This window comes from Myodes glareolus, chromosome 8, assembly GCF_982192425.1.
Source record: "Myodes glareolus chromosome 8, mMyoGla1.1, whole genome shotgun sequence".
In the NCBI taxonomy this organism is placed as follows: Eukaryota; Metazoa; Chordata; class Mammalia; order Rodentia; family Cricetidae; genus Myodes; species Myodes glareolus.
The window spans coordinates 88,193,886-88,210,342 of NC_142033.1; the positions used below are offsets into that span (position 1 = coordinate 88,193,886).

Genomic DNA, 16,457 nt, shown 5'->3' on the forward strand with positions numbered 1-16,457 from the left:
CTCATACCTGGTCAGTTAGATTTGCTGATCTTGTTACATCTTCACTGTCTGATTTTGCTCCTCCTTCTCGATCATCTATCACCAAATCGATAGGCATTTTCCCTTTCAAACAGCTAATATACCGGTGGCAGAAATTGTCACATAATTCGTGTACCTACATTATGACAGAAATAAAAAAATGGAAATATAATCAGGCGTGCATTAACGACATTGACAACTGCAGTCCACCCCCCTTGTGAGATCCAAACTTCCAAATAGGGGAAACACAGGGCAATTGTCCTCTAGAGACCCCCAGACGCATTCAGAATTAGGAATAACTTTCTTTTCTTGCAAAATAGAGATATCCCAGAAAATTGACAGTGACAAGATGAATCACAGGCTACAACATATTCAACACCCATGTTAAATTCAGCTGCTCGCGGGGCTGTGGCCAGTACAGAGGTGACCTGCACGGGTGATACTTCAGGTAAACTATCTCATTTCATCCAGTTAGTTTACCATAAAGCGTTCCCCAAAGTTTCTCAGGTAAATGTGTGATACACACACACACACACACACACACACACACACACACCTGCATTGTGATGACATAGGATACATGCCTGACTACCCAAATCAAGTCTGCCTTTGCCCAATATATGAAAAGAGAAAAAAATACTATCGCAAAAACTGATCATATTGATTTTTAAAGAAGAAACAAAAGAATTACTCACAATCTTTAAGTCTAGGTCAAACCAACTCTTACAGGCCCCAGGCATCCCTTACAAGGAAAGACTAAGAAGAAACCCCGTGTGCATGCAATTTAATGTTAGTTTGAATTACAATGCATTAAGTTTTTATTGCTGAGGTTTAGAGAGCAAGCTAGAAAAATCACGCTACCCCGACACCCTCTCTTGAGTGTGAAGGTGAGGTGAGTGCTGGATCACACATTCAAGAACTTGACACAACAACCAACCCTGCTTTGTCTCGAGGCAGCTCTACCAAGCCCTCCTCCCCAGGACATTTTGCCCACTTGCCCTTTCCCCAGTCCCTTCTGAGTTTGACCTACCACTGATCTCAAATCATCTTCAAGAGACTCACTAAAACACTCCCACCCCAGCCCCAGGTAGCAATGAGGAGGAGTAAGAGGGGGGAAAAACCCACACACACGGAGGCATTAACTTGTAAAACAAATTCACTCCGGCATTCTAAGCATGCACTGGGGTGCCTAGCAGAGCAGCTGACGCACAGAGCCAGCAAGGTACACGAGGCTGCAGTGTCTGTGATCCTGGTTTTAGTGGCTGAAATTGTAATTAAACTGCAAAGAGAAATGGACGCTAAGATTGGCCTTGACACTAATTACCGGGGGTGGGGGGGACATTTATGCAAATATCTTGGAAGCCTGAACTTCAGTCCTTCTGAACCCTCCCTCCTGTGTGGTTGGAATGAAAGGGAAGAGAAGGAAAAGAGGAATAAAAAAATTTACCTTCTCTAATTCCAACAGATGAAACCTTAATACTTGTATGGCTTGGATCATCTGCAAAGATACAAAAAGAGTGAATACTCCATCCCTGGTTGGAAGAGAATTGGCTGTCAAAGCTACAGCAGCTCCAACTCACCCCTTCCCCCCATACATAGAGTTATTTTGATTTATGGCAATAACACTAAAACTTAATAGCAGCGACTGGGTACCATCTAGGGCTTATATTTCTTAAGGAGAAAAAAAATAGCTAAACCAACAACAAAACATCTAAGTGGGGATCATAAACACTCTCCTCCCCCATGGCTTCCCTCTCCCGGGTCTGACTGCCCCCAACCCAACCCAAAGGGCCACTGTCCAAGCTACACTTTTCCTATGAAGAAGTTATAGGAAAGTTTCCCCTAATTGTCCCCAAACAGTGGCTTTGCACTTTGCAAAATTCTTCCTGCCTTCTGTCCACGCACCTTTGACGCCAATTGGTTGTTTGGGAATGGTGAGGGGTGGTGGGTGTGCCTCTGCCCTCGTCGTGGCCCTAATGAAGGAGACTCATAAGCCTGGAAGTCCACAACGTTTAAGCACACACGCTGACAGGCGGGGAGATAAATCCCCAGGCTGATTAGAGCTGTTCGGCCTGGCCATCATAAAACACAAAAGCCGGCCGTTCCCCAGTCGCTGCTCCTGGGCCCTCTCAGATGAGTTTATACCCTGGGATCCAATCCCCAAACACTTGTCCATAGATAGAAAAACGTTTGTAGTCGACTTGCAACTATGAACAGATCAGTCCACAAGGCTCAGAACTGGGTCAGACAGGGTAGGGGAGGAGAGGCTCTTACCAAGTTATCCAGTTCTGGATTAGAAGAGAATAGAGGTTTTTCTGCGCGAATCTAAATACAAGTGAGAAGGAGAGGGGAAAGAAAATAAAAATTAAATGAAATCTGGTCGCCTCCCTACTTTCTTGCCTTATTTACACTGTTAGGGATAAGATGTAACCTCCAAGAGGGTCTCGTGACTCAAGTTCGTCCCTCGCGGAAACACTTTCAGTGTGAACCCAGTAGGCCCGAGACCAACCCAGAGCGCGCCCTGATTTCAGCCAGAGCTCGGCTTATGCGGAATGCTGCTCGCCCGCCACTCCGAAGCAGCCACATAGCGTGGTGTTCGTGATTTCATTTGCTAGTGTGCTTGTGGATGGTGAGTGCGTGTGAAGATGGGTGATGATCTGCAAACACATTCACCGGACGAAAATCTTTGGGAGACAGCAACACGCGTGGCTGAAGGAAGACTATTTTGGGGCCACTTTTGAGAAATGACTCTTTCTAGATGAAGCGCTCCATCTCTATGTGTGTGTTTGTATGTGTGTGCGCGGGGGACGAGGGGAGGACAGAATTCTTTCTTGTTTCCTTTTACTTTTTTTTTTTTAACATTTATTTTGCTGACCTGTTTGGCGAACACGGCTATATCTTCATTGAATGACTCTGACGAGCAGACGTCCCCGCCCGCCACCCCCGGCTCGCGGGGGGTACAAGTAGCTAATTCACATTTCTCAAAAATCAGTGCTAAGAGAGGGAAGAGGGGGTGTCTGCAAGAAAATACAACAGTCACAAACAACACAATGATTAGTCCGGAGTCACCGAAAAAAGGCGCCCAAGAGAAACAACCCGAGTAGCTCCAGGCAGAGACCCTTGGGTGATCTGATCATCCGCTTTTGCCCTTTAGCTCACCCCCGCCCAGGTGACGGCTCACCTCCTCCCCCTTCTCCTAGGGCTCTGAAGTCGGAGGCCCTAAGCCCCGGACCGTGTCTGTGGATCAGTTCAGCATATCTGGCCGGAGAAATTGGCAACATTTGCTACGAATAAAACCCAAGCGGTTCCAGCAGCCATTTTGAATTAAGTTTCGCACCGCGACAAACCCTCGTCCCTCCGCCGCACAAGCAGGACCGGGTGCCCGGGAAAGGCGTGCGGGCCGTGGGGTGGGAGAGGGCCAGCCTCTGTCTTCCTCCGAGGCACGGCACAGAATCCCAGGCTCAAGGGATCTCGGTGGCAGGCGTGCAGCGAACTTGAGGAAAGGGCCTCTATGGCTGCAGGACCGACTGTCACAGGGCAGCACCTACCAACCCTTGCCATACACAGCCCTGTGAGTAGCAGGGGGTACTCCATGGCTCCCCAGCACTGCCCTCCCTTCGTAGATGCTCCTCACAGTCCCACAAAAAAAAGTTCCTTCAAATGCTTTTACAGTCAAGCCTTCTCTTCGTCTAGAGTGATAAAGCGACTAGCATCTAAGGCCTAGATGTCGTCTCAGCCCATTAAAAAAAAAAAAAAGAAAAAGACTTAATGCCCAAGGAGCTTTTATTAGCTCTCACAGCCCAGCTGGGAATTTAACAGTTTGGGGTCCTTTTCAAAGCTTCCTCAAATGTTCTGTCCTGGAGCCTAAACCATTTGCAGAGAGGAGGCTGGGATTTAAGCAAGTCCACCGCACAAGGGACCAGAAACCAAAGCAAAAAGATTTCCCCCCTAGTCGAGGGTCACTACTACATATTTTTTTAAAAAAAGAGAAAAAGTGAAATAAAAGTTCTTACGAAGTTTAAAATTAAAAGTAGGGACAGTGCCCCCAAAATATCAGCACACAGTAAAGTACAAGTAACTTTCAAAAGGGTTTCCTATTTCAGGGTCTAATCGAATGGCCGACGGAGCACAGCAAGCCCTGGCCAGAAAGTCTCCCGAAGAAGAGCATCCTGCAAGCGCTTCTTGATAAATCCTAAAGGTTTCGCCTTTGAACACAAAGTGCCAAAACGCCTAGAAGTTTCTAAACGTCTGTGTCAATTCAGAGCGGCCCCTCTCCTTGACTTCAGTTGAACAAACTCCTTAAAGCAAGACATGCCCCCCTTGTCTGACCTGCAGCTGTCCTTCTGACTTTGTTGTGCACCAGCAGAACCAGCGTACGGTGGCTGAGTAAACTCCACAAGTCAGAACAATCAATGGCTTAAAAGATTTCCCTTAAACTAAAAGTTTCTTTCCAACACAAAGGCGCCTACACTTTGAAAGCCCCCAACGCTCTCGAGCTAACTCCAGCGAGCAAGGTCTGAGATCCGCTGACTTCAGGCGAGAGGGGACGCCGAACCTTTAGGCAGCCACTCCTGCACTGGGACTCCTTTGCGGCCAACGTGGCGGCCAAACTGGGCGCTGAGCCTGCTCCGAGTGCAAATGGAAATGCGGAGGAGACTTTCCCCCCAATTTCCACGCAATATGAATGAAAAGTCACCAGTTCTGTACCTTTTCTAATCTAGAGGGCTCTCTGACTTCCCGGTTGCAAGGGCTCCGGGCAAGGGAGGAAGGAAGCATCGCGTCTCAACTACTTAACTTCTGCCCATTATACCTACCCATAAATGGCATCTTTATCTCTCTTTAAAGCGTCATTGACTGAGGAGCCCATGCTGGGGGCCATGGCGTTGGTGTGAGCTGTGTGCGGGTACTGATGGGAGTGCAGAGGAGGCCCGTGGTTCAGGTGGTGGACCGGCTGCATGGACCTGGCTGCATGCGGGTCCCCATACATCGTGGAGGGGATGCCTACTCCATCCATGCCCCCATAATGGGGTAGGTCGTCGTACTGCATGACAAACAGGAGAGAAGAAAAGGGTCAGAGGCCATGCGGGTAAACGGGGAACGGTAGGGCACCGAGCTTATCAAAGGTCAGTCCAGCTGGATCCTTCAACCCGAATTCCGTGGCCTTAGATCTCTAAAGTTGAGTTTTCTATTGTAAAAATTAATTTTAACAGTAAAAAATTTATTACTCTCAGTGAGAGTCATCTGAGATGAAGGTTCCTGTCCTAACTTGTGTCCATATAGACTAATTCAAATATCCAAAATCTTTTGGCAAGAAAGGGAGGAAGGAAGAAGGAACGGCAGAGAGGCATTCTCCCGGAGGCGGAAGGTAAAACACGCATGTTTCTGGAGGAGGAAACCGAAAATCATAACAATAAAACGTGCCGGGACAGTGAAGCAGACCCGCCTAGCTCCATAGCCCCTTCACTTCAGGGGGATTTTTTTTTTTTAAGTTATGATGGGAATAGTTGTGCCAAGCACGTGAATTCAGAAAGGCTTCTCATTTTATTTCCCTGCCAGCATGGGATTGGGCAGTCCTGCAAGACACTGCGTTTGCTTGACTTTCCAAAACAAACTCTGTTAAATTATACAAAACGAACTGGCCCCCTTATATATATATGTGACCCTGAAGTGCACCTATGGCAACTTGTGCTGTCCTTTACAATTTAACATGGAACCGGGCAACGTTCCCTCCGAGTTTAAAGAAAAAGCTGCACAGACAGCAGTTAATGCTCTGTTTTATTTTTCTGCCCTCAAACTTTCTCCCTAGAGTAGAAGTCAAGGGAGGCAATTGTTACTCAGTAGTTTCTAAGCAAATTCAAAAGTAAATACATATCTAAACCCACCTTGGGGGGCGCAGGGGTGCTTTCAGAGTGATTGTCATTACTGTCTGTGATAAACTCAGCCATTTGAATTTTTTTTTCTAATTGTTTTATTCCAGGCAAGTTCTTTTTTCTAAGATTCGGAAAGGGTGAGAGTGAAATGCTTTTCAAAGCAAGGGGAATTGCCACTTTCATCCTCTTAAAGCCAGAGGCGTGAAGGGAGTTTGGAAGAAGGCTGACATTTGCCTGAACCGAGAGAATAAAGAAAAATGTGTCAGCTAGTAACTTTCTTTTCCAGAAAGGGCTCTGAGGGCCAGGACACAAACTATGCAAGGAAGCCTTTTTGTAGACCCCTTTCTTTTAAGAAGCCACCTCAGCTGGGTCGTCATTGTCTCAGTTTACTTTAAAGGCATTTCCATTCAAATAGGAATATTGGGGACATTAGTATTGCATTTTAAAAGTGAGTAGCTGTGTGTTTAGTATTCAATTAGTACAGGGCTTACCTAAGGGGAAAAAAATCTGCAAATCTACTATCTTGCATAAAAATCCATGCAAATTAAAATTACTTTTAAAAGATGAATGATTTTTCCAACCAAAAAAAAACCTGCTGCACTACAAGTTACTTAATTAAAAATGCTACCTCCTTTTACTGATATTAAAGATGGGCATGATCGATAATACAGCAGAAGTTCCCGAATGTTTATTTTAATTAAACATAGCTTTAAACTTTTGGTCCCTCAATACTCAAATTGTAGCACTGGATATGTAGCCCCCTTTCCTTCCTCTTTCTTCTTTTCTTTTAAAACAGGTGATTCCTTGAGCTTGTATTTTTATTTATATAGCTGTTGGTTAGGAATCTATCGACAGCTCGAGCACTTGAATTAGCAACCACAAGTACCATGCATGAAGCTACAAATGCATTGAGTAAACCTGTCGATTTAGGCCGCGGCTTTAGGAGCCTCATTCAGAATGAGAGAAAAGAAAGAAAGAAAAAAGGAAACTTAGCAGCAGTGTCTTTCAGCCACGTTTCAATTTACTCTCGCATTTGAGTTCCACAATTGTTTTTAATACGTACCCTTTGCGCCATCGGCCTCTCTGGCTCCCTTCCTACTTCAGCTTCTAATATATCCTCTTTAAGGCCAGTGTGAAAAGAAACAAATATGCAAACTCCCTCGGAAAAAAAAAATGAAGCACGGAAAAAAAAATCCCTTTGCGTCTCCAGCACTCTGAGTTACTGGTCCCAGATCTTCGGTCTACCGGACCTGAAGCGAGGCGCCCGCGTCGCTGAGCATAAAAGCGCTCCGGTTCCAAGACAGCAGCGGGAGGAAAAAAAAAAAAAAGAAAAGGAAAAAAAAAAGCAGATCTTCTCTCTACCCCCCAAAAAAAATCAGTTAAAAAAAAAAAAGAGCGCCCCTCAGACCCAACTACCAAATCTCATGGCTTTCTGCCACTCCAGCTGTCAATCACAGGCGAGGTTGTCAACGTGGTGAATGAATGATCATCCGCTCTGTCTTCTTCTGGTCAGAACACCTCAAATGTTAATATTCAAATGCACAAAGCCCTAGCGCCTGCTTCCCTTGAATCAGTCCTAATTCCTAATCAGTTTCTCTCTTCTCTCGCTCTCTTTCTCTTTCTCTCTCCCTCTTTGCAACTGCTGCACTGAAGGGAGATTAGAGAGGAGGGTTAAAAAAATGTCTGTCTGAGTTTGTCTTAAAGGAGCCACGATCGATGCTGCCCGCTTGCAGTCGCCGTGCGTGTGTAAAGTGTGTGTTGCACAGGCGGAGAGGTGGATTCCGACCAGAATGCTAGAACCCGGAAGTAGTGGTGGCCATAACAGGTCGCGTCTTACACAATGCATTGGGCTGCAGCAAGTAGGCTCCTCGGCAGGGGTGGGTGCGCGAAGCGAGCTCTGGCCGCACTGGAGAGGCAGAAAGGCGCTCCATGAATTCGCACGCCCAGGCACTAACACCACACACCCAGGGCACATGCACACAGATGCAGGATGCAGCTCCGGACCGCAGGCTTTACGTCCCGTTTTCTTTTCACTCCTTCGCCTTCCAGCCTCTCTTCCCAAAGCGGACTCTTGAAATAAATTGGGAATAAGCGCAGGGCAGGCAGATGCCGGATTTATTTCTTTCAGAGCTCCGCTCATGAAAGACTTCAAGACTTTCCTCGAAATTATTGGGGTCTGCCAGTATTTTTCGGGGTGGGGGTGATGCCCAAAGTACTGGATTCTCTGCTAGACTCCCCAAGGAGAAAAGCCCAAGCCAGAGCAAGAAGAGGAGCTGGAGCTGGCTTAGGAAAGGTTCAGTTTAGGAGTCCCGAGAACGTGGGGTGGCGGTCGCCTGGGCGTTCTGCAGACCCAGCTTAGAGGTTTTTTTTTTTGTTTTGTTTTGAGAATTTATCCCCCAGCTGTCAGAAGTGGACTCTCGGCCGGAGGAAAGGAAATGCTTGCATTTTGTCACTCAGAGTCCGGACGCCCCCACCTCCTCTGCCTGGCAGCCCTCAGCCCCAGCGCGAAGTGAGGGAGGAAGGGAGGGAACAATGAGCTGAACGCGGGGACTGTGCCCCCAGCGCTTGTTTACAAACACCGAGCTATTTATGACCGCCGGAGAGCGAAACTCAACCCGGGCACCGAGCAGCCGAACCTCGCGGACGACCGAGGCCTGGGAGCCGCGGGACTCGAGGCTCCTCCTCGGTCGCGCTGTCGGCGAGGCAGTTGTGCGCCCGAGGCGCGGCGCGGCTGCAGAGCTCGGCTGAGCTGCGGCCGGGGCTGCCTTTGTCTGGGCGATGCCGATGGGGCTCCAGCCTCGGCCTTGCCTTGGCCTGGAGAGGCTGCGCACCCCAGCTCCTTCAGCGGCGACACACGGCACGGGACTCCCAGACCTCCATCCCTCTGCTTTTCTACCTCCGACCCGGCCCCGCGAAAACTCCCAGGTCCAGAGAAAAAGAAATCCACTTCGGTAGCTGAGATTTCAGACAAAAGCTGACCCTGCCCACAACTTGAAGTCTCCAGCCAGCCACTGGTTTTTAACTTTCTCCCTTGAAGTACCACACCCCGGACTTAAAATTGGGGTGTTTTTTTTTTTTTTGAGTCTTTTTATTCTGACTCCGCGCTTGTCCTCAGTTATTCTATTTAGTGGGGTTATTTTACTCTTTGTGGTTCTGCGCCCGGCTCTCATCGGCTTAGATAGTAGCTGGAAACCTCATATCCCAGGCAGGGCTCTCAGCTCGCTGGGCTCGGAGAGGATCCCCCCCCCCCCCCAAGATGAAACCTCGCAGAAAACTCCCCCTGCGGTCGACTGGAAAATGAGCTCACCCAAATCTCGGTAGGCAGCCGTGGAGAGGGCTCCGCCAATCGGAAGGCGTCCCCGCCCAGGCGGCCGCGCATTGGCTGCGGGGAAAATCAATTATCAAATAATCGATCAGCAGGGAGCTTCGATCTGCTGGGAACGCAAACTGCCATTCCGGATTCCCGCCCTGAAGGTGGCCAAAAGGCTCACTCCCTCAAAGCAGCCGGCCTGCGCTCCCACCGCCCCCACCCCCATCCCATCGCCAGCTGCGTACCGAACCCTCACTCCAGGGGCGGGGGAAGGTTATGCGGAGAGTTCTGAGAAAGATTAGGGGGCTCCCTTCACGCGGAGATTGTTTGGAAAACGTTAGCATCTCTGAAACGTAGCTCCTAGGCTCCAAGTCAAAGACTTGTTTCCATTCTCCAGGCGGGACTCAAGTTTCTATTGAGTGGGCTTCTCTGGAACTGGAGACACAGGGTGATCACTAGAATCTCGAGCTGGAATCAGGTTCCACCGAGCGCAGGAGCTTCCTAGGCAACATTCACAGTTCTTTTCACACTCTGCACAAGTCAGCGCCAGGCTGCTTCGCTCCAGCAGCCGTGAGTGTGGGGTAAGCACAGTAGACCAGGCTTGCGGGCCTCCAGCACAGCACCCCGCCCCCAACAACGAACACCTGAAGGGCTGACATATGTTCACCCCAAACCTTCTATGGGTTTTGCCTTGAAAGAGATCCAACGGTTTAAAACAATAAAAGGTCCCCACGATACCCTATCGTGTGCCTCTTTGTGCTTCCATTCTCTCCTTTTCTGTTTGGCGCTTAAGTTTGAAGATCTTTTACTTTTCTCATTACATTCTTGTGCACTGGTTCCTTGCCCAAACGCCCCGATTTGGAAGGTTAATGCAGGCTTGTGCGTCAAAAACCAGACACGGAGAAGTCAGGTGAATTGTCTCCCGGTCTAGGGAAACAGATTTCCCCAAGTTTTGGAAAGCTGAGCTGGCTGGGCCCTACACTTCTCTGCGAATTACAGAACCGACTGAGTTGAGCAGACAGCCTGAGAACCCTTCCCCAACCCCAGACCGGTGCGACCGGCACCTGAGTGGCTGTCCACCGCTGCTGGGTCCTGTGGGGTGTGAGTGTCATCACCCTAGGAGGCCTGAGGGGCGCCGACACAACTGGGGGCGGGGCAGGAGGGAATTGGGAAGGACGTTCAAGCCAGACACCACCTTGAGCACGTCTAAGTTACAATCCTTAAATGAATCGCAAGGGTGATCATACTGTGAAATACACATAGATGACCTAGTCTTTGAGAGCCCAAAGGAGTCTCAGACCGACTTAGGTAATGGGTTTAGAGCTTCCTTAACCCAGCGTGAAGGGTTTCAAGTGAGACAAGGTCAGTTTTTAATAAACTACATATTTTTGAGAATAGGAGTTACTTGAGGTTCTTGCTTTTCAGTAAATTCTTTGACTTAACCAGTCCAAGTGCAAAGGAACCAACAGGTAACTTTTCAAGCAGTCACAATCTTCAAAGCAAGGACAAGACTATGGGGTTTTAGCAGTGATGTGTCAGGTTACCTTTAAAATATACTTTAATGACCTACCCACAGGTTTTCCCTTAAAGAGTAGGAGAGTTTGGACCTCTGAGCTTAAAATAAAGCCCTGTTAGTTTTGAAAACTTCCCATTTATGAATGTGAACCTGAACCTCGTACTACTTCCAAGCCTCCGTAGATGACTTCTGAACAACTGAGCAGCTAAAACGCTTTTACAATGTAATTACAGTAGTATGAATTGTTTGCCCAAACCTCATTCTGGATAAGGATTTTACAATTAGCAAACAGTTATTACAGTTGGGGCTTGCTGAGAGAAACTGCATACGTATAGAGTTGCAATATAGTAGCCATAAAAAAAAAAAAACCTCTTCTAGCGAGGCAGCAATTAATCATCTATTAAAAAGAAAGGTGAAGAGGCCAGTTCGAGATATCTCAGAAAGTGACCGTGACATAAATTACTGCGAGATGTGTTCTGTTCTGGGATGCACCTATATCCCTAAGCTTAATTCAGATGAGTTTCCTTTTTTAAAGACAATAGCATTCTGATTTTGGCAAACAGCTCGTGGTGTGGTGTTCAGCTCTCACTGTGGGCCCTACTTTTGAAGATGCAGACCTTCTATTTTCCCTGCACGGCTCCCAGTGCCTTCCCAAAGTTAGAGTGCAGGGACTGAGAAGGAGGCCAGCTGAGCCCCTGTCCCTATTGTTTATCCCCTACCCTGTGAGGGGGGACCTCTAAAGCAGGCAGGGTTCGCCTGGGCTGCTGGTAGTCTCGGAGCATTTCCTGCAAGTTTCTGTTCTCCTGCGAGGAACTCTGCAAGCTTCATCTCCTCAACTGGGGCTTTTGTTTCAAAAGTTCACACCGAGCAGTCAGATCCCAAACTCTTCCAAATTAAAGAGGCACCTCTGAAGGTAAAAACGTGTGTGTATTTGCCAGCCCAACACAAATAAAGTCCTGTTAATCAATGGAGTTTGGCAGCTGTGTTCACAGAATGATAAGGCTTTATCTTCTGGCACCTCGCTTGAAGATGCCTGTTAAAATGGTGTGGTTGCTCTTGAGGTTCTCCTGGCCTGTGGGAGCTTGGGATTTGTACTTCAAGAAAAAACACTATCAGTTTTCTGCCCTCCAAACAGCACCCCTACATTAGCATTTGCATTTTCAACAACAACAACAACAAAAAGAAAACAGAAGTGGGGGATAGTTTAAAGAAAATGGATTTGAAATCTAGAGGAGATAATAGAGGAATGCTGGAGATAAGAGTCTGGATGTGAGATGAGAACAGGACCAAGAATTTAAAGCTCATGGCTGACTGTGAGAAACTGAAATAAACTATTTAGATGGCTCTTAGAGGGAGAAACCAGGTTAAGTGATAGGAAAGAGGGCTTAAAGGGGAGGATCAGGAAGGACGTTAATCAAGAGTCCCAAAGCAATCCAGGCCACAGGGGCTGGAAGAATTGTTTACTACATTTTGCTTCACAAAACAAAGGCTGTCTGGGTCCAGTTCAGAAGTCAATGAGAGGTCAGCCTCGGCACTCTGACCATCACAGGGAAAATGCCTGACTCACTATCTTCGGACTGCCTAACAAAAGTCCAGGAAAAATAAATGTTGGGAGTCTGGTTGCTTGCCTTACTCTCTATTTCAAGTCATTAAAATGCTTTGGTCTCTAGAGAGGGGGAAACTACACTGGTTAACATAATTACCAGCTCTGACATTTTCAGAACTTATAGAGGTCTTTTATTAATTAAATAGAGGGCTTAATAAAATATTCCTAATAAAATTTATGGTTGTCTTAAAACTTTCTAAACAGTGCCATAAATTCTTAATAAAATTAACTGGGAAATGAGTTATTAGCCTACACTTTGCCTTCCCCCAAACTTCAACAGGCTCTGCAGAATGGAAAGAAATAGAGGTCTTTTAAAATATAAATGTTAGCCAAAGCTATACATTGCTCCAGAGAGCAGGCCTTAACTATTATTTCTAATGGGCCTAGTTTCTAAGGCCCCACCTCCCCAGAACTGCACACAGAACTTCAAGAGAATGTCCCTGCTTTGCAGCATGCTATATATGCATGTTCATACAAACTCATTTAAATGCAATGCCCAATGTTTGGGGCTGATTTGTTTTGAGCATAATAAAGAACATAACACATATTCTAATAATAACTTCTGAATGCCCGGGGCAAATAATTACCCATTAAAAGTTAAGCAAGATTGAGGTGTCTCGTTTGTTTTTTTTTTTTAATTTTGATCTCTCAATTTAATTTTCTCAAGGTTAGATTTTAGGTAACAAAATCTGCAGTACCATCTTTTTCTCTTTGTTCTGACATTAACGTATTTTCTAAAGGAAAATACACTTGCTGTGTTGTGCAAAGTTAATTTGAGTTTTGAGCTGGTTCTCTGCCTTGCAGATCCAGTCCCGGCTGAGTGGCTATCTCAAAGAACAGGCCACTGGCATCCACTCCAAATGTAACCAAAGCACCTTGGATTGTTCAGTGTTTAAAGGCTTGATCTTTTGTGCCGTCTACTGGACAATAGAAAAACTGCAGCCTTGTTTACTTTAAACTTTTCACTGTCCAGTATTTGGTGAAGGTGGGGGCGGGGAGAGGGTTATGGGGGCAGGTAGGGTGAGATTTAATGCTAGGAACTGACCAGAGAGAATCACAGGGCCTGGGACTGCCTGGGAAGGTGTTATAGTCGAATTAGCTTTTTCAGACCAAAGGACATCAAGTGCAGATGCATCCAAACGACTTGATTAATGCCAGAATCTAATTCCCATCCCCATCCCACCTCCCTTTCTCAGCCAGTGTGGGAAAAGCCATAAAAGATGTGATGGACTCCATCTCTCTGAGAAGGAAGTGTGGATGTTCGCCTGGCAGCAAGTGTGGATTCCCTTGACAGTTGAGTTAAAAGGTAGCTGATACCTGAAAAAGGCAGGATGGACATATTAATGCTGGCATCCAGAATATAATGTTACTCGGGAATCAAAAAAAAAAGTCACTTTTAGAAGAGTAAGGACGAAACCAGTAAGGAGATCATTTTCGTGCATGTTCCTTTGGCGATTCCTGAAGCAAATGTTTAGTATGATCAGGGGGAAAGGTCAGCGGATGAAGCAACCGAAGCTGTCTCTGTGCTCTTAAACCTTAAACGCATTGTACATGTTTTATTTGATTTAAAAGTAGACAGGGAACCCTAGCATTGTGGACACTTTGCAGGTAGGGAAACATATATGCAGCCAACGTTGACTTCCAACACTGACTTAGTTTCTGAAGCAATCACAATGAGCACACTTTTTACGATTTAAAAAGCTCAGTACCCTTCCTGTCAATAGAGAAGTCAAGTGGGTTGTAATCAAAGAGCCACAAACCTTTGGTACAAGGGTTCTTCAAATTGTTCAGCTGCCTCTCTGAAATCAAGCCAGGAGCATGAGATCAGTAAGCAGACACAACTTACAAACAAACAAACAAACAAAAAACCTCTTTTGGGGGTGAGGGGGATATTCTCTTTGTAGGCTTGGCTATCTTGGAACTGGCTCTGTAGACCAGGTTGGCCTCAAACTCACCAGAGATCCGGCTGCCTCTGCCTCCTGAGTGTGGCGATTAAAGGTGTTTACCATCATGCCTGGCTCTAAAAACTTACTTTTAAGGAAAACATAATAGTGAAAAGGAAATGCAAGACATTTTTATTGATGCATAAATGCATTTCAACGATGCATTCCAAATGTATGCTTTGATGTGGCGCTGTGTCCGAGTGACTTTAAGTATCAAGGTTATCAGGACTGACGAGGACCACCTTAAGCATGGAGACTGTGTGCATGGTTATCTGAAAACTGAGGCGGTTTTAGTTTGATGTTGGTGGTGGGGTTTTTAAAACCGCCAACCATAAATGGTTATTATTTTATGAACTATTTAACTCGTGTTTTAAAAATTAACAAAATCCTACTTGCAATAGCTGGGAAAGCTAGCAAATTTTTTTTCCCCCTAGAAGTAATCACAAGTGAGCTCAAGCCTGATGTATTCTACACTAATAATGGAATTACTGAGTGCTGGGAGATGTCTGGCAGGCCCGCTAAGCAACCAGCAATTGCAAACATTTACCTTTGAAGCGACTGGATAAGGCTGACCACTCATGCTTAGCATCCATGTTACACAGAATAAAAGGACACATTTTGTGCGAACCTTCGGGCAAAAAAAAAAATCCTGCTGATTATTCAAAAATAAATATTTTAACATTTCATTGAGTTGTCTAATGAATAAGAAAAACATGGAAGGCTTCCTGCAGATCAGAGAGGATTCTAACAGTGAGAACAACACTAAGAGAAAAGAATAAGAAACTGAAGGGCGCCTGCTGAGCAGTTACTCATTTGTAACTATCTGGAAACGTACTTTTCCTGTGCCTTTATTTAAAAAAGGAAAATAAATACCATCTTTCCTTGTCTTAAAAAAAATAGCTTCAGACTACGGTTATGCTTGCCGAAAATCGCACTTTTCCAAGAAACTTCTGCCACGTAGAGTCAGTTTGAAAACAGGAGGCAAAGTCTTCAACCTTGCAGGCACCCCTTCTTCCAGGTCCCAAAGGATAGTTTCACTCGCTGCTACTTCCTCGGCCACTTCCGGGTATGTGGGGTGAGGGCGGTCATCGCGTATCCCTCCGCCTGTGCGGGTGCTTGTGGTCGTCCTCTGCTTTCACCCCCGGGATGCGCGCTCCCTGGGTCTAGTGGGGTGCCGCAGGCCTTGAGCTTGCAACCACAGGGTTGGGAGTCTGCTCACACTGGGCTGGGCGCAGGGAGTTCTGAGATAAAGCGTCCTTTAAAGAGAGGATGAATGGCCCGAAGAGGTGCAAAAGTCCCTTTGCAGGTAGCTGCCTGCCCTCCGGGAGGGGTTACCCCAGGCCTCAGCCGAAGGGAGAGGATCAAGCCTAGAGGCTGAGAGCCGCCCCGCCCTGTGCAAGTGACCCGGGGACAGGGTGCACGACTCCGGCCTCGGTCATCCGCTGCTCCAGGCTGAATGTCCAAGGGCGCCTTTCTTCCCAACAGGTCTGGAGGACTCCTGAGCGCTCCGCCCAGGGCTGATTCTAGAAGCTTCTCGCCTCTGTTCCTGGACAGTCCGTCCTTCGAGGCATCACTCGGGCGGGTAGTCGGTCCCTTAGGTCAGGTGCTCGGTGATCAGAAGCGCAGTAGATGTGGGGACCCGGTGCCTTTTGCTCGGCCCCCTCGCAGGGAGGAACTGCATGGGCCGAAGTTAGGGTTTCAGGTGCTCAGATGAGCGTCGTGGAGATACGCGCGTGTCCTTGTCCCGGCTTCCTGCAAATGAACGCGGAGACTCCGCCGGTACCCGGGAGTCCCGAGCCACCGAGCTCCGAGCGCAGCAGAGCGGGCGGGAGGAAGGATTGCAGGGAGCTGCGGAGCCAGGAGAGCAAGGGCGGGGACAGGCACCGTAGGACCCGGGACCTGAAGACCCAGAGGGACTCGGACTCGGAGCCTCACGGAAGCTGGAGTTCAGTTCGTGGCCGGGCTAGTCCCTGGACGCTGCCAAAGGCGGGAAATGAGTTTGTCTCCTTTAGTGCAAGATCCGGGTCAGACTTGCACGGTCCACCTTCGGAAATAGCTGGGCAAAGCTGCCTGCGTTTCCACGTTCATATTTACAGACAGACATTCCCTTGGGGTGAGGAAACAAAACAAAGTATGTCGGAAGGGCAGGGGGCGACTAATACTGATGGCTAGGTAAACACGTCTGGGAGAAAGC

At 47.3% G+C, this 16,457-nt stretch overlaps 1 protein-coding gene across 5 annotated transcripts in view; it reads right to left on the reverse strand.

Annotated features, from left to right (window-relative positions):
- Window positions 1-9,130, reverse strand: part of Meis1 (Meis homeobox 1) — a 140,631-nt gene extending 131,501 nt beyond the window's left edge. The window contains exons 1-6 of one of the 5 annotated variants that reach the window (XM_085692242.2): window positions 6,952-9,130; window positions 4,833-5,059; window positions 2,894-3,035; window positions 2,293-2,343; window positions 1,466-1,516; window positions 8-154 (exon numbers count right to left, since the gene is read on the reverse strand). In XM_085692242.2, the coding sequence (XP_085548368.2) occupies window positions 8-154; window positions 1,466-1,516; window positions 2,293-2,343; window positions 2,894-3,035; window positions 4,833-5,059; window positions 6,952-6,963 (630 nt within the window). In that variant the 5' untranslated portion in view covers window positions 6,964-9,130. The remainder of the gene's footprint in view (window positions 1-7; window positions 155-1,465; window positions 1,517-2,292; window positions 2,344-2,893; window positions 3,036-4,832; window positions 5,060-6,951) is intronic. The other 4 variants (XM_085692239.2, XM_048435481.3, XM_085692241.2 and 1 more) reach the window with 4 other exon arrangements.
- Between the last annotated feature and the right edge of the window lie 7,327 nt (window positions 9,131-16,457).